This window comes from Chelonoidis abingdonii, chromosome 3, assembly GCF_003597395.2.
Source record: "Chelonoidis abingdonii isolate Lonesome George chromosome 3, CheloAbing_2.0, whole genome shotgun sequence".
NCBI classification, from domain to species: domain Eukaryota; kingdom Metazoa; phylum Chordata; order Testudines; family Testudinidae; genus Chelonoidis; species Chelonoidis abingdonii.
This window is the reverse complement of record NC_133771.1, coordinates 42,132,689-42,150,994: the sequence shown is the minus strand read 5'-3', so window position 1 is coordinate 42,150,994 and position 18,306 is coordinate 42,132,689. Positions and strand designations below refer to the sequence as shown.

General features: G+C 41.1%; 1 protein-coding gene across 2 annotated transcripts in view; it reads right to left on the bottom strand.

Annotated features, from left to right (window-relative positions):
• The window catches only part of ARHGEF10 (Rho guanine nucleotide exchange factor 10), a 217,006-nt gene that overhangs the window by 92,334 nt on the left and 106,366 nt on the right, over window positions 1-18,306 (bottom strand). For both annotated transcript variants that reach the window (XM_075063709.1, XM_075063710.1), the window contains exons 4-8: window positions 17,043-17,333; window positions 15,848-15,914; window positions 15,225-15,304; window positions 12,515-12,571; window positions 8,599-8,762 (exon numbers count right to left, since the gene is read on the bottom strand). In XM_075063709.1, coding sequence (XP_074919810.1) covers window positions 8,599-8,762; window positions 12,515-12,571; window positions 15,225-15,304; window positions 15,848-15,914; window positions 17,043-17,333 — 659 coding nt within the window. The remainder of the gene's footprint in view (window positions 1-8,598; window positions 8,763-12,514; window positions 12,572-15,224; window positions 15,305-15,847; window positions 15,915-17,042; window positions 17,334-18,306) is intronic.

Genomic DNA, 18,306 nt, shown 5'->3' with positions numbered 1-18,306 from the left:
CAAGGCGGGGAAAGGGAAAGGACGGCAATGAATCGTTCATATCCCTCCCCACCAGCATTTTGAATGTGGCACGTTGATCACATCGGGTCCCACACATCTCCTTGTAGTCTGTTCACTTGGCTGTGTACAAACTCAAGTACGTGCGAATAAATCAAAATGCCTGGCCGTAGTTGCTATGGAACTGCAAAGATTTCCCCAAAATAAACAAAGGTAAGTGTTGTTTTCGTGACTGAAATCTTTCAAAGGCATTGGACTTCATACATTTACTCGTGATGTTTTACCATTTTCCTGTGTTTTTTTGCCACTTTTATTTTTTTGCTATGTACAAACTTCCAGTATTCTGATCTGAGTCATCTCCCATTTGCCCTTTTGTCGAGTCATGCTGTTCAGAGCATTGAAATAGTAACCATATAATAAAAGTATTAATTTTAAATAAACCAATCTGGCAAAAAAAACAGTCCCAAAATGTCACTGTCAAGAGGTCTAAAGCGTAAAAGAACAATGACTTCATTTAAATCTGGATGGTTGGATGAGACTATAGAGACGGTTACACCAAAGTCACATCATGTAATAACTTGTTAAACTTCATGAAATATTCACACATGAGGAGGACAATGGAGTGATTTGTGTATATTGTCAAGATGTCAGAGCTTTGGGAGAATTTTCAACAGGAACAATGTGGAACGATGTATGGAAGTTGGATTTCTTAAAGCATCATCTGTCAAGTAAGTTTCATATAGATGGTATAACAAGACATAGAAACAAAAACCCTTCCTTACGGAGTGGATTGCTTAGCATGATTCTTGAAAGTCCAGATGAAAAGTAGAGGAGGCAAATTAATCTTGAATGCAAGTGCTCAAACCCAGAAGAAATCGAGGTATTTATTGACAGTGTGTTGTTGGCTATTAAAATGAACAGCTCAATGCCTTCTGTTCAGGATATTAATGACCATATAGAACAGTATGTGCGCATACCAGTGAGCTGGAGAAGTAAAAAATACTGTTTTTAATTTTTTGAAATTATCAACTGCATTGTCCAAAATGACATCATGCATGAAATAGCATCAGCAATCTTTCATACTCTAGTTGTTGATGAAAGCACTGATATATCCATTAACAGATACTTGATACTCTACTTTGAATATAGATCCATAAATTCTGCAGACTATAAAACTTGGTGGATTATTACAATTGCACAAATGTGATGCTATTTTAGACGGCTGTTAGTCTATAAGGCGCCGTAGGACTCTGACACTTTTTACAGATCCATACTAACATGGCTATCTCTCTGATACTGTTTCAATAGTGTCTGCAATCAAAGAGTTTTATAAAAAACACCAACTTGATCTAATAAAAATGGTGATGTTCACATCTGATGGTGCCTCCGTGATGCTGGGCAAACTCAATGGCGTGGTGGCTCAGCTGAAACGTGATATTCCACACTTAGTCCAGCAACATTGCATTACACACCGGGAAGACTTGGGGATTTTTGATGCATGGAAAGAGGTCAAGCTGATAAGAGACATCAAAACCTTAATGAGAACTGTCTACATGGTGTTCTGTCAGTCATCCAGGAGAAAATGCAAATTTCAGGAAATAGTAGATGCTTCTGAATGTGAGTCAGTGGCTTTCAGGCAACTCAGTGAAGTGTGCTGGTTATCTAGGCACTTTGCACTTTGAGCAATTATTTGCAACTATAATCCTCTTCTGGAACATTTTGAGCAAGACAAAAGATACTGATCTAGTTTCTAAATATTGCAACAAAAAGCTGAATACGATGGAATACAGAATAACATTAGAAGTTTTGAATGATGTTTTGTCAGAGCTGGCTTCACTATCCACGCTGTCCAGAAATGAGGCCTTAACCTCTTGAAACATTTCACCTTGCCTAAGGTAAGCTGAACAAGATCAGAAGACAGTACTTTGGAGATTCAGTCTTATGAAGTGACAAAGTTAAGGCTCTCTTAGATATGAGCTCTCAAGAAAATAATGAAATTGATACCAGTCCCGTAATAACTTTCATAAACATCATGTGTGCACATTTGGCAGACAGGTTTCCAGAGGATGAAGTCTTGAAGTGGTCTGCTTTCGATTGTGCAGCAATAGTTAAGTGTGACTTCAATTCTGGAATTCATCAGGTCAAATCCCTATGTTCAATATACAAAGACTTTCTTGCTGAGGAGATTGTTACAGTCAGTCAGTACAATGACTTCAAGTTTGCAGTAGCTGAGACAATCAAAAGCCAATTGGTTTTAAGTTTCCCGGAGATGGTGACATTTGCTCACCAGAACGAAAAGTTTCAGTATCTTGCAAAGTTGATGGATATTGGAGGAACATTCCTAGCATCAACTGCAGACTGTGAGCATAGCGTTAGCTTAATGACCACTCTAAAAAACAAACAGAATTGTTTACAAGTAGATCATTTGGACATGCTGATGTGTATTAAGAGTTACCAGCTGGATGGAGGACTGAGAGATCTGGACAGAGTTTATATTGAATGGGAAAATGAAAAAGATTGCAGGGAAAAACAGTAAGGTTAGTTTAACACCCTTTGACATTTTGACCAATAAAGAAATTAAAATGCATTTGTAATTACATATCTTATTCTTGGCTGATAATCATTTATTGATATTTTTTAGGAAAATTTTATATTTAAAATACAAACTCTTGTTTTTCTTTTTTTACTTATGATGTCTATCTGAAAATCCTTATAAATTGACATAATGGCATACTTATTACATTGTCTTTATTATATGTTGTTAGAATGGGTTCCTGTCTGCATCCTGTAGAACTTGCCATACCGGTATTGCCCTGGCCTCTTCCTTTGTCATTCAGTGTTGAACGCATTCTACAACAATATGCATTACCTCACCTTTTGGGGGGTAAATTATTGCATCCTGTGCCACTCCGAGGCGAACCACAGTTTTTGGGCCTGTCCCTATGCATTCTGTTGATGTCACTAGTAAGTATTTTGTCGCCCGTGCATGCTGGAGAGGAGAGGAGAACGATCGTGTTCCGTTACCCCCGTGCGAGCTGACCACTCGAAGCTCTCTCTAGCTAGTGTTTTCAAATGAGCTTCTAGTTCGGTCGTGTTGGTTGGTTTGTATTGTAAGTATTCAGGTATATAATGCTTGCATTTTGTTTATCTGTTGTAGATATTTTAGTTATTGTAGTTGTTTTAGGTTTTGGTACCTCGTATTGCTATCTAGCTGCCCCTACCCTTGTAACTATTCCAATAATTTAAAATTGTAATTTTAGTTGTGTGTGCTGGTTTGCATCACGATGACCATACTCTCCTTGCACCTACCTTATGTCTGTTGCCGTTGCGCCTGGTATACAGCGCCTGCATTTTCTTTTGCTGGAATTACGTGCGCTCAATCTACATTGCGTCACGACGGTATGCGGGGGAGTTGGGGCCTGCCCGTGGTACGCTGCAGCACGAGCCAATGTAATGACAGTTCACATGCGTTTTACCTTTTACTAGCAAAATTGACTATCCAGTAATGAATGGATCTTTCCTTGGCTCAGGAAACTCTAAAGGTATACTGTACCATTACCCTGGCAGATACAGGTTGCCTCCGGGCCACCGGAGTTTAGGTGTCTAGCAGCGATTGTTCCTGCTAGCCTCGTGCCGGGGCTGTCGTGAGAACTCGGTGCTGCGATCTCTCGCTTTGGAGAGATGTAGCTGCATTGTTAAAAACGAGGTACCGTTTCAAATTGTTTCCCTGGGTTCATACTGTAATCCGGCCGCAATTATTATGCCAATGATAAAAAAAAATTATTTAATTACGAAACTAAATTGCGACACGATAATATAATCTTGAGATGTTTCTCAGAAGAATTCAGTAAATGGACAGGTGGAAGCCTAATGAGAAGAAAGGTAATTTTGTAATGGGTAATGATTGTTGACTGTAAGCTTGTAAAAGTGAACCTTGGATGGGTAACTGTGATTTGCTGGAGTAGCTTCGGGTAGTGAAAAGGCAGCAGCTTATCTGTTGGGAGTGGCATGTGCCTGGTAGGGAAAAGTTCCTGAATGAGCCTAGGCAGGCCTGGGTGAACTGATGGCTGGTGGTCTAAGTCAGGGGCGTTGGGAAAACAAGAGATAGTGGAGAGATAGTGTCCCTATCCCTACCTGTTTGCCTGTGTGGAAGGGATTGAGACATGTGAGAGGAATGTTGCCTTGTGTCGGTGGTCAGGGGTCATTGACGTGCCTATGGAGGAAGCTGACCGTCGTCTCCAAGGCAGTTTGTCTGGTAACAGCCTGATGTGTGCTGGGACAGGGGGAAATGAGATCGCGCAGTTGTGCTGCTGGGTGGAGAGGAGAATGTTGTTCTACCAGCTTTTTCTGTGTTTGTGGAGCAACAGAAGGTTGCCTTTCAGCTGTGATGTTAAGGGGTAAATTCAGTTGTCATCAGAGGTGGTTGTACAATACATGCTAAAATGCCCAGGCAGAGGGAATGGTCTGAGTTCCTGTCTGCTGGGGAAGGAGTGGCACTGGTAACTAGGTTGCATCCAGTTTGGGTTCTGTAGCAGAGGTTGGAGAAGGGTGTAGCAGCTCCTGTCCTAAAGCAGGGCTGATACCCTACGCCAGCGGCACAAAGAAGCAGAAAGGTGATTTAATGTGTGTCACGCGTACTACAAGGTTGTAACGAACGTGTTGAGAACACAAGGAGGATAATAATTCCTAATACTTGTGTGTGTTGAGCTAACAACTTGCAGGTTGCCAGTGACTATAAGGAAGTATGCCCAAGGGAAGGAGAGTACCTCTAACGTTTTTATCTAGAAGCGTCTATGGTTGGCCTGAAGAAATTGTGTTGGAATCTGCCTAATGGGCCAAAAGTATTCTGAATGTAGTAAGACCAGAATAGAATCTGTTGTGGCTCAGGGAGTGTTCCTTTAGGCAGTCCAGCTAGGTGAAAGGGCTGAAGGCAGAAGTTCTGAGAGGGGTGAATTGTTGCTTAGAAAGCTGCTAAGGAAAGAATCTCATGGTTAATCTGTGCAAGCCATTTCTGGGGGCAGCTAAGGGTGTGAAAGATGGAGTTTAAGATCAAAGGAGAGTTTTTAGTTCTCAACAGTAGCGAAAAGCGTTTTCTGGTTGTTATGGATCCACTGACTTTCTGTTTGAAAATCCAGTGGGGGTAGCTTTGAGAAGGTCTCAATAGAGTAAGAAGCTGTTACAAAAAGTGTAAGCAGCCCTGTATCAAGTGTTGTGGTGTGTAGTGTGGCCAGCTTGTTGGAAAACCATGTTGTTGACGAAATGTCTCCATTGCTAGTGTTCTGTGTTATATGCAACTTACCCTGACTAGCAGGGAGAAGAAAGACCTTGTAATAGATTAGCTCGTTAAATTGTGAGTAAAACGAGCCATCCCCTCAGCAGTGAATTTGGTTAAGCGAGAGAATCAGGGTTTTGGTCCTGCAGAACAAGGAGAAAAGAGAAAGACTAAATTTATGCAAAGGGAAGCCACAGGTTAACCCTAAAAATGCCCAAAACTCCAATGGTATTGAATCCAAAGATGTGGCATGAAAACATTTGTAAATGGACACTTGCAATGAATTGTGTTTTTATTGCTATGGTTGATTTTTGCAAACTAGTGTGTTGCTATTACCAAAATTGTAAGAATGTGTACATACATCGAATCCTGCTGCAAAAGCAGATCCAATCCACTATTTTTTCTAAACTAAAGTTTTACCTTGAGTCTGTGTAAAGAGAATTCAATCATGTTATTGAACATGACTTTGATAAACCATTTCCTGTTATACACTGATATGGCTTTCTAACCAAGCCTCTGGCATCGAGAAACCTACGGAGAGCCAGCAAAGTACCCTAACACCTACTTAGTGGCTACAAGTGCCCCAGTGACAAGCTAGTTCATAACTGGCTCAGCAATGTAATTGTTAATAAAACAAACCTAATGCCTGAGCAGGGCTCGTATTATTCTGTTTTACAGGTTATGCTGCTCTCCCTCACAACATTCTTTGCCCACGGAGCCCTTAGGAGAAGGTGGACTACAAACTTGGTTCGCCACCTACTGGGTGCCAGGAGGTCAGCAGAAACCAGTCCCTGTCAGACGCTAAGTCCAGAAGAATGCCTTGTTTGCTCCACTCAGATTCCTCACCTAAATATCCATTACCCTTTCAATTTGGTACCAATAGTTTATGAACTTTTCTTCATTTAATATATCTAATGTAAATTGTTTCCCCCTATGTGCAGTGGGCTGCTTCTAGTGTTTGGAATAATTTGTTCTTACACAATTTAATTTCTTATGTGTTCCAGTTCTTAAATGCTTCAAGTCGAAAGTAATCATAGCTTTCCTTTAATTAAGAGTATTACAGTTCCAGCACCTCATTGTTGGGTTTTTGTGGTAATAGTTTATAACCCAGCCCTACTTGGGTTGGTGCATATTCTAATTGTTCTATGTGAAGTTTCTCTTATGCTAATACCTCCTTAACTAACCACTCTTAATTTACCTACCCCCACCGTCCCATTAATTGTTTATCGTTTGAACTCATGATATTTTTTTTGGAACCTTCTATACCTCCTAACACATATGTATCTATTTCATGCCCTGCATCTGCATCATGCTGAGGCTGCATGTATTATCACGACATCCACCTTTTGATTCTGTAACCAATAATGGGTGGAGCCATACCACATTTTCGTCCTTAAGACCATGGCCATTTTTGGATGTGCAGTGATGTTGCATTTGCTGTGTTCTCCTCGCAATCCTCTATTGTTAGTTTTTAATCCTGTTTAGTTATATTGATGTTATGTAATCAAGTGCTGTTTCAATCCCTTGCTATTGAAATGCTTGCTAATACTACGGGCAAAGGAGCCTCTCCTTATTTAATCAGCAGTTAAATTCCCTTGCTCAGTATAGTATTCAAAATAGATTAATGATTCAATATATTTGTTACAATCTTCCTCATTTTGTACTAAATTGCTGAAGTTATTCCAGACTTTGCTGATAAAATGTTGTTTTCTTTGCCATCTATTTCTCCTATTTGTCCTCATTGTTAAAGCCTGCAACCGTTGAGCTTCTCTGTCAGAGAGTTTCACGAGAGAGCTACCGTTCCAGTTTGTGGTCATGGCTCGATTGGCTTGGCTTGCGCCCTACAATCCTATTTCCATCCTGTTTGTGTCCTTCTGGTTGGGCTCGCTCTTCTTCTGTCTCGGGATGTGCCTTCAATAAAAGCTGCATTACAGTTTGTTGCCTCGGCCTCATCGCTTCGCACCCCGAGCGACAATCCCTCGTAAGGTGGGAATGAGGAAGTCGGCTCGGAAGTTTAGGTTTCGGCCAAACTATCTGGCCAGGGCACGGGGTGCCTGTTATGAATGGGATCCTGTCTGCATCCTGTAGAACTTGCCATGCGGTATTGCCCTGGCCCTCTTCTTTGTCATTCAGTGTGTTATAACGCATCTACACATATATGCCCTTACGCTCACTTTTGGGGGCAAAAGCCAGGCCTTTGGCACCTGATCCCCTAATTTGGTGTAAATAATTGCTTGTGCAATCAGGGCGACACACACAGGTTTTGGGCCCCTGTCCCCTTATGACACTTCTGTGATGTCATAGTAGTATTTTTAGGTCGCCCTGCCATGTGCAGGCAGGGAGAGAAGAAAACGAATCCGTGTATCTGTGTACCCCGTAACCGAGCCTGATCACCTCGAAGCCTCTCTCTCAGCTCACATGTTTCAAATTAGAGCTTCTACGTTTGCCGGTCGTGATGCGTTGGTTTGTATTTTTGTAAGTATCAGTTATTACTAAATGCTGCATTTTGTTTATAAATATTGTTAGTAGATATTTTAAGCATTGTGTGTTTTAGATTTTGTTAACTCTATTAGCTAATCATAAGCTGCTCCCTTACCCCTTGTAACTATCTCCAATAAAATTTAAAATTGATTAATTTTAGTTGTGTGTGTCTGCAGTTTGCATCGTGAACCATACTCTCCTTGCATCACTTACCTATGTAGTCTGTTGCCAAGTGCAGCCTGGTAAATAACAGGCCTGCATTTTCTTTTGCCCCTGCGAATACGTGGCAATCTACATATGTTTATCAAAATCTTTTCAGACATGTACATAGAATGAAAGGTGAAAGTGGACACCAACGGGCAGAAGCGTATGGACTGATAATGATCATGATTAATATGTGCTTGATATATGCTTGTGATTGTCTATAAAAAAAAGATCATAAAGCATAATGCTTAAAACTAACTTCTGTTTCATGAAGAATGGTTAAATTTCCTTTTTCTAAGTATTTAAAAATAACATTTATAAAATAACATGGTGTAAAACTATTATCATCACAAACTGCAAATTAAAGCTTTTTACATGTATAAACATTTTACTCACTTGGCGCATTTGCCTCATGGCGCACAAATCTGAACTATGTTTCAAAACTTTGCACAGAAGAAATTTTTTGTGTACATGGCCTTTCAAAAATTAGAGGGAACATTATTCAGAGCTCATTTGCAAAGATGCTCTTTGTCCTTGGAAGTTGGGTTCATGAGAGGGTATGGGGACAACTGGACAAGGTAAATGTTGAACAATCAGGGTAACTAGAAAAAACAAATAAGGAAAGACTGCTGTGGGTTACATACATGTCTTTTGTGGTTGCCTCGCAAAAAGGAGCTGGGAAATCCATCTTTGCACTCTGAGTCACTTTGTTCTTCATAGCTTTCAAACTCACTTGAACTCCATCCATATTCTAGGGAGCTGTTTCCACCTTCATCTCCGTTTTCAACATCATCATAAATCATTTCCTCTGCATGTGTTAATACCAAAACACAACAGAAAATATAATATTTTACTTAAGCATCAAAGAAGTGTTTTAATTCCAAAGTGCCTGTTTCCTATCGGCTATAGCATGGATCGGCAACCCTCGGCCCATGGCCCACCAGGGTAAGCACCCTGGCAGGCCAGGCCATTTGTTTACCTGCCGCTTCCACAGCTTTGGCCGATCGCAGCTCCCACTGGCCGCAGTTCACCATCCCAGGTCAATGGGGGCTGTGGGAAGCAGCAGCCAGCATATCCCTCGGCCCGCGCCACTTCCTGCAGCCCCCATTGGCCTGGAATGGCAAACTGTGGCCAATGGGAGCTGCGATTGGCTGAACCTTCGGACGTGGCAGGTAAACAAACCGGCCCGGCCCACCAGGGTGCTTACCCTGGCAGGCTGCGTGCCAAAGGTTGCCGATCCCTGGGCTATAGTATGCCCTTTGCAACACTGCATAGATAGCAGTAGGAAGCCTTTTCTCAGCATTCAAGCTTCCAGGCAGATATCAATCTGGTGCACCACAGTAGCACGTATGGCTGATGCTCTGGTGCCCACACCACGCTTCCTAGGGAGGGTGGCCTCTTCAAGGAGGGATGTCCAATATATGTGTTCATCTTTATCGTGCTGGTTTGCTGGTGCTAAGGCAGGATTTGCCTCTATATGTTTTATTTTATATACAGTAGATCTTTGCACAAATGCTGCTCATTGTGCATGCAAGTTCAGTGGGATGTCAACATAATTACTACCATGCGTACGGTGAGCAGGAATTGACCCTCTATATGTAAACTCCCCTTGATGTATCTTGCTACCACATATACCACCTCACTTTAGGAACCTTTTCATGATCATTTCAGGAAAAAATTAAAAAAAGTTACCACTTTAAGTAAAATGAATTAGACCTAAGTATAGCAAGAACTATGCTTCATAACCCACTTTCATCCTCCCAACTGCATTCATAATCAGCAGTCATGAATGCATCACCTCAAATTACCAAGGAGCATTATCTTATGTATAAACTAGATTAAGAGCTCAAAACATTAAGCTTTTTCCGATCACTAACCAAATGGCTTCATATCAGCAGCCACTCCAAGTGCTGTCAGCTAAAAATTAATGAAAAACAGTTTGCACAATTACTTATTGAATCGGTTATTAAAAATGACTTCATTGTTTGGGGAAACGCTTTTAATTGCTTTATTAACTTCTATCTCCTACTTTCCATCTTTACTGTGACTGATGTTTTAGCTGGCCCAGGCATCACACATTGATTCTAAATGAAATGGAAAAATTTTACTGCCAAATAATCATGAGAAAGCAGGTATTTGCTTTCATAAGTATAAATGGCATCATTTGTACCATTACAATTAAGATAGGTAGGCACTTGTATTATAAATTTCTACTTTCTGGAAGATTATAATTAAAAACTGTTCTGCAGTAAAACTCAGCACACCTGACCAGCACTTTGTAGATAATGTTTGATTTATGCAATAGTGCACAAAAAAGAGACAAGATTTAGGTTATATGTAAATGACAAATTGTTTCAGAGGAAAAAAATTTGACTTTATTCTTGCACATCTGGATGGCCCAATACTTATTAAATTCAAAAACTAAAATTTGGCAAGTAACAGTTTTGTAATAATTAATTAATATTACTTAAAGCATTTGGTATTAACAAAAAGTGAACTCCTGGAAATGCTGAAACTCAGCTTTTGAATCTAGCTGGGTTTTTTCCATAAATATAGAGTCTGTTCTTAAAAACATACTTCTTGCATGGCACCGTTCAATGGCATTCCATCAAAACAGAGAATTTAACAAAAAAACCATTGTAATGACAGCGAACTCTAAAATTTGTGGATCATATATAGTTAAATAGCTCTGATTTGGGGTCCAGTCCTGTAAACAATCTGTGTATGAAACTCCCACTGACTCCAAGGGGAGATTTGCACAATACAGCACTTATGAGAAGGAGCCATTGGCCCCAGTTCCGCAATGACAGCAGTGTGGGTAGATCCTGCCCCCAAGCTAATCTCCAGTGAATTCAATGGATCTGCCTGAATTGCAGAATGGGATCCTCATATTTGGGAAATTCATGAGACAGGGACAGTGTCTTCCTGTTAAAACACATACAGATTGTGGATTATAAAGGTACAAACATTACTACAAACAGCACACATTCTAAATTCCTAATACTATCCATCATTAAACATGGTGTGATTACTTTAAAAATTCCTTATAAATTCAAGAAATTAATTCATCCAATAGGATAAATATGCATTCCCAATCTGTTCTCAGTTTAAAAGCAAGCAAATCCTTAGATGTTAATTGCAAAATTATCAGTTCAGGCGGTCACAAAAACCAGGTTTTTCCCCCCATGAAAAGTTTAGACTTTTCAGCTAAAAATAGAAAGCTGAAAATTTTCAGCTGAAAACTTTTGATTCAAAACCAAAGATTTTTGATTCAGATTTGATTGTAGTTCAGGTTCCCCATGCTTCATTCTCTTCTACGGGTTGGGCTTGGAGACTGAACTACATCTTGGTCTCCCTCTCTTGTGAAGCCACCATGGTGCATCATGGGAATCCCTGGTCTTGGTGTATGATGGGGGATGTAGTTCAAATGGAGACTTCCCAATAAGGAAGGTACGCGAGAAAGGTCTGACTTTGAAGATCATATTATCTAATATCTTGAAACAACACTGCACCCAACATTCCATTACTCACAATTTTCAAGGTGAAAACCAAGGGTGCCAGGATTTCAAAGTCTACTCTTGTCCCTCCATCAAGTAAAGGAATTAGGTTAGTTTGGAGTTAGAAAAAAACTTTTCTACAGAGGTATACATAGGTGGGTTGCAGCCTCTTTGAATTTCTTCTTTGACTGATTGATGTACAGTAAGCTGAAGTAGTAGAGTAGTAGACTGCTAGGTGCAAGGAGCTCATTGACATGAGTTCTCTTCCTGATTTGTTACGTTACAGTTGGTCAAAGAACAGATTTCGTTTGAGACTTGGCTGCTGGCTAACTTTACCCTTGAGTGGATTGACATGCTAGGAAGTCAGCAGCTGAAGCTTTAGACATCAGAAAGCTCCACTACATTTAGATATNAGTAGTAGAGTAGTAGACTGCTAGGTGCAAGGAGCTCATTGACATGAGTTCTCTTCCTGATTTGTTACGTTACAGTTGGTCAAAGAACAGATTTCGTTTGAGACTTGGCTGCTGGCTAACTTTACCCTTGAGTGGATTGACATGCTAGGAAGTCAGCAGCTGAAGCTTTAGACATCAGAAAGCTCCACTACATTTAGATAACAGGTGCTATTCTACTTCACCCAAGAAGATCCCCAAGTCTTGTGGTTTTGAAAATACTCTTTTAGGCTAGTTCTCTGTATAATTCTAGATTTTTTTTAACAACAACAATACCCAAAGGGCGAGACTGTGACTGTGGCAGAGATCTGAATGTTCAAAATGGTCCCTTCTGGCTTTGGAATCTATGAATCAGACCTTTGAACAACATAACAGAAGAGGCTTTTGGAGGCAAATTTTGACAGGAGTAGCTCTTAATTGGGAACTTCGTAGGACTTGATGATTTGTGATACAATGTTAATGGCATTTACATGCAGTTTGGGGTATGAAACTTATACCTATATGTCTGTCTGATACAAATTCCCCTGGATCATATTATAGTTTTACATGTGCGTTAAAATAAAACCTGCAATTGTATTAAATCATCATCATCAAAGCTACCACAAAACTCAAACCTGGTTCAGTGTCTGAATCTTCTTTTGGCACATCATCATAAATTACTTCATCTGGGTCTAATAACAAAAAGGAAAAACAGTGGGGAAAAGCTTTTTAGATTTGACTCAGACCAACAAAGACTTTGGGTGTTATTAGCAAATGTGTATAATAGAGCAATACCCTATTTTCTGTTTACATAGAAATATCAGCATTTTGCCAGTACTTCTATTCAATCAAACAACATAAATAAAGTAGAATAATAATGTTATTATGGATATTATTAATCATAACAGTGATGGCTCATGTGGCAATCATTACATCTGGCAGGAATTTCAGTTAAGCTGCAAAGTGCACTCAGGGAGCTCTCTTGTATATCCTGTGATTCTTTTTTTGCTCTCTCCCATTCCAAATCCCTGCACCAGACCCAACCCTGCAGCTAGAATGTTAAGGTGATCTGATTTTACAAGATGAAAAAACAGTCTATTGTCCTGGGGTCTGGGGTGTGACCAGGGGAGTGGAGAGGAAGGAAAAGGCAGCCCACACTCATCTTTCTCTATTTTTTAAGCTTTTGTTTACTTCTTCCATTTCTTCACTTCCCCTGACATTTACCACGCTACAATGTTCTCCCCGCCGTGCCACTGGTATTCAGTTCTTTGTCTGTCTCATTCATGCTCAGTCCTACATCTTCCTTCTTACTCTTTTTAGTTCCAACCCCACTCCACACCCTGACACCCTGACACAATCCAGCTGGCTCAGAAACTGCCAGACATAATTGTGTACAGCTGGGCCACCAATAGGCTCATCACTTACAGAACTGCCTGGAATCTGACTCCATCTGAAGGGAGAGCTGGCGGGAAGGGTGTTCACTGACAATCTTAATCCACAGCAGGGTGGCAGATCTGACAGAGCTGGCATGTATGTGCTCCCCCAACCTGCCATGAATTTCACTGATTCAGCTGGCCCATGGCTCCTTCAGGGGGCCAGGCTTCAAGGTTTAAAAAAAAATCAGGGCAAAACACTGTCTTTCACTAAATAGTCTGGGCAGAACACTAGGCCCTGAAAATCAAGAGATTCTCGGTTTCCTGGGACAGAGTCGCTCTATCCCCAGGGACCACACAAAGTCATCCTTTAGAGTGACTTTAGCACACACACTATCCATGATATTTATCACAATTTTTTCCTCATCATTTATAACCTTTCGGGAGCTTGAAACTGAAATTGGTTCAACTGAAATGTTTTCTCCTCCTTTGTGCAAGCCAATTGGATTTCTACTGTAAGGTTGTCATGAGTGCTAAACTGCAGGCACTGGTGTCATTGTCAAGAATCCCTGATGTAACTGTTCAAGACCCGGACTCTGACTGGAAGTGATTTAATGATTATGTTGGTGAACTAAAAAACAGGCTGGAGTGATGAGGTAACTCCCCACTCCTTCCAATTTCCATGTCGGAGACATTTCCAGACCAGTGGGCACCATCTCTTTGTCCTGGCTGAGCTATGTTACACAGCTCAGGCAGGGAGAATGCCTCTTTAAGCTAGAGCCTCTTTCAGTTTCCTGCCCTGAGACAGAGACTAATTCAACAAGCTAAGAGCCAGTTTCCCACATTAGGATATAGAGGGATTCACTTAGCCTGCCCAGAGTTCTTCACTCTCAATCTCTCCATGATGAATCCAATTGCCATATGTGGCAAAGAGACCTGGGCAGTTGCATAATGCCAGTTTCAGCCCCAAGTGACTCTACCAAGGTACGAGTACCCTCCTTTAAGGCAGGGTCACTGTAGGAGGCCAACTGTCACTGTAGGACACCAACAGGCCTGCAGCCAAAGAAGAGATTGGGGACTTGATGGAATCATTAGCAAATTTCTTCCTCAATATACACCTCTACCCCAACATAATGCAGTCTGATATAACACAAATTCGGATATAACGCGGTAAAGCAGCACTCCAGGGGACGGGGCTGCTTTACCTCGTTATATCTGATTTCGTGTTACCACAAGCTGTTCCTCTGCGCGCCCCCGTTACTGTGCCATCCCTGGGCCCCCCCAACTCACCTCTGCTCCGCCTCCTCCCACGAGTGCGCCACAGTTCCTCTTCTCCCTCCTCCCTCCCAGGCTTGCAGCACCAATCAGCTGTTTTGTGCTCTACTTCTGCTTGCTCCCAGGCTTGCCGTGCAAAATAGCTGATTGGCGCAGCAAGCTGGGGGGAGGGAGGCAGAGGAACCGCTCCCCGCTCATCTCCGCTTCCTCCCTTGAGTGCGCTGCCACTGTTCCGCTTCTCTCCCTGCCTTCCAGGCTTGCCAGGCCAAACAGCTGATTAGCATGGCAAGCCTCAGGGGTGCGGGGGGTGAAGCTGGGGCGGGCAGCAGAAAAAGCAGTTTCTCTCCCTACCCCGATGTAATGCAGTCTCACCTATAACACAGTGAGATTTTTTGTCTCCCGAGGACCGCATTATATCGGGGTAGAGGTGTATATCCATCAGATGGGGCCAAATTATCCCGCCAGTTACTGGTACATGACTTCACTTTCTTGAACAAACACTTATTGTGAACACAATTTGGCCCTTATACTAAAAATGGAGAAGCGTGCTTTTTAATTGTCATTATTTAGCTCTGGAATATATTTGAAAAATGCAGGAAAAGACAGTGTAGACGTTCCCAGAAATAAAGCTGTGACTGATGATGACATTGAGTCACCTACTGACACAGTAACACTGCTGTGACCGATTGACACTTACTTTCCATCCATGATGTGTTTGCAGGATCTGCAACCCATTTGGCTAGAGCATCTTCTTCTTTACAGACCTGGTTATCTTCACTTGAAAAAAACCCACAAAATAAATGTATGAAAAATCTTGCAACGTTAGTTTTAAACCATGTCAATAAGCAGCTAAGTTCTACTCTTCTTTTTCCTCTCATTCTGAAATTAAAAGGCACTAGAAAACTGTTGGCTAGTTCAGACTTAATATGTAAGTTTTATGTTTTTGTTTTTAAGATCTAAGTGACAATATGAAATTAAGAGTAACTTTAGCAACCCATTGTTGACAATATTAGCTTAAAAAAATAAATAATAAAATTCTTTGTGTTTGCAGTCTCCCTGTAAGGCAGAAAATTAAACCTCTCTCTTTTACATATGTCAAAGGGTCACTTGTAATGGTTTTATATGCAAGAGTTCACCCAGTGCTGATGCTAGTACACAAACAGAGATGATCTGGCACCACAAAGCACAATGAAAGTTGAAGTTGTTAAAAACCCAGCAATGCTAATGTCAGACAAGAAAAAATAAAACTAAAAATATAAAAGTAACCAACAAACCATCTCATGAATTAGGATTTGGAGATAAATAAATGCTGCCAGTTACCTATTTGGGGGATCCTCTGAGCTCAAGGAATTACTATTGCCATCTTCAGTTACTGACTGCATACCAACTAAAAAGAGTAGAAGAAAGTGGAGTTACTAGAATGCTAGGACTGAAACATTTTTTTTTGGTTCAAATGTTAGCTTCTAACTTAAATAATTAATAGTACTGCTACTATTAACCATCATCTGCTCTCATAAAATGCCCTTTATCTACAGATCTCAATGTGGTTTATGAACACCTCTCAAAAATAATTAAGCTTCTTGGTGTTATATCCGTTCTGGCAACAGGGATACTAAGGCACAGGGGAACAGCAACTCAGTGGCAGAGTTGTTACCAGAACCCAGAGCTGAATGAATGACTGGTTTTTCAGTTTGCTAGCAGTTAAAAAAAAAAAAAAAAAAAAAATTGTTTCAGGTCAAACTATATCTGAAAATTCAGGAAAATGTGGGTGAACTGAAAAATAATTGACAAGAAGTTTGTTTCAAGCCAACAAAATGTTTCATTCAACCAAAAACGAACTGCTTTTTTCTATTCTGGACACTTCATAAATGCACAAAATGGCTTTTAGTCCAGTGCTAAGGGCAGTCTCCTGGGATAAGGCAGATCATGGTTCAGTTCCCCCACCCCATCTGAGATGGAGAAGAGACGTGAACTTTGGTCTCCCGTTTTGCTCCAGCCTATCAAATAATCTGTTATGGGTCTCTCTCAATCTCTCCAGGTGAAACTATTCCACTCTGTATCAAATACTTGACAGAGAGAAAGTAAGAATGACTCTGCTGGTAAGGGCACTCACCTGGGAGACCAATTTCATGTTCTTGCTCCACTGACTAATGGTTGAGAACCACTGGTTTAAAGAAATTGACTATGTAGAAGGGTTTTTTTGTTTAAAAAAAGTGTGTTTGCTCGCTTGCTTTGAAGTGCACTAATCCCACTTGAATAGTTTTTTCTTAAATGGCCCACTCCTAATAATACAGAGTCCTTCATGGATTCTCTCTCTCTTTAATAAACAAAAATCCTTCTCAGGTGACTGGGAGCGAAGTTCAGCTGTGTACTCTGTGATGGAGATGATTTTCAATTGTTAAAGAGTTCCCCACAGACTTCTACAGCGCTACATAAAAACTGAGAGGGCAACATGGTTCACTGAAATTAAACTAGGTCGCTACCTGAGAGAAAGTAAATTCAAGAGATATTGTACCTTCTTCGTCCACAGAAACACTGCGTATTATGACAGGACTGGAGTATGCCGGCAGCATCAGTGGTAAGTTGGATGGTACAGCATAGCCACAGGGCACCGGAACAGAATATCCGCCAGACAAGTTAGGGCTTGCATTTTCATCTTGAGCATTGGGTTCTGGTGATGAGGAATGATCCTTTTCTTGGATTGGTGAAATATTTATGACTGAATATGGGTTTACTTTTGTTGGAGCGCCCTCTGCACGGGATTCTGTTGTTTGTATTTTCTCAGTTCTTCCTATGTTGTCATCCCCTTGACAAATAAAAGAAGCATAAGCTTTCGTTTATATCATAAGAACAGAAGAACAGCCATACTGGTTCAGACCACAGGTCCATCTACCCCAGACAGTGGCCAATGCCAGGTTCTCCAGAAGTAATCATCAATTAATCCATCCCCTGTCGTCCATTCCCAGCTTCTGGCAAACAGAGGCTAGTGGCACCATCCCTGCCCATCCTGGCTAATAGCCATTCATGGACCTATCCTTCATGAATTCATCCAGTTCTGTTTTGAACCCTGTATAGTCTTGGCCTTCACAACATCCTCTGACAAGGAGTTCCAGACAAGATGTTGTGTGAAAAAATACTTCCTTTTGTTTAAACCTGTTGCCTATTAATTTCATTTGGTGATCCCAAGTTCTTGTGTTATGAGGAGTAAACAACACCTCCTTATTTACTTTCTCCACACCAGTCATGATTTTATAGATCTCCATCATATCCCCCTTAGTCATCTCTTTTCCAAGCTGAAATTTATATTGCACTAAATAGTAACTCTAGTATTTATATGGCTTCTGCCACTGTAGTATCTGAGCACTCAGAATCTTTAAAGTATTTATTCTCACAGCACCCCTGTGAGTTGTGACAATGCTATTTTCCCCAATTTATAGATGGCGAACTGACACACATTAAGTGGGGAGGATGTCCTTTTAGCCCAGTGGTTAAGGTACTCACCTGGGATGGGGGAAGGCTCCTGGTTCAAGTCCCCCCTCCATCTGACAAGGAGAACAGATTTGAACAGAGCTCTGCCACCTCTCGGGTGAGTACCCTAGCCATGAGGCAATGGGATAATCTGATGCTGGGCTCCCTCAATCTCTCCTGTTGAAGATGTTCCACTTTGGACAAATAATGAAAGAGTGATTGGTGCAAGGAGGATGGGATCCTCGTTCTCCCACCTTCTAGGTGAGTGACTCTATAGCCTGGTGGTTAGATCATGTCTAAGAGTGGATGGA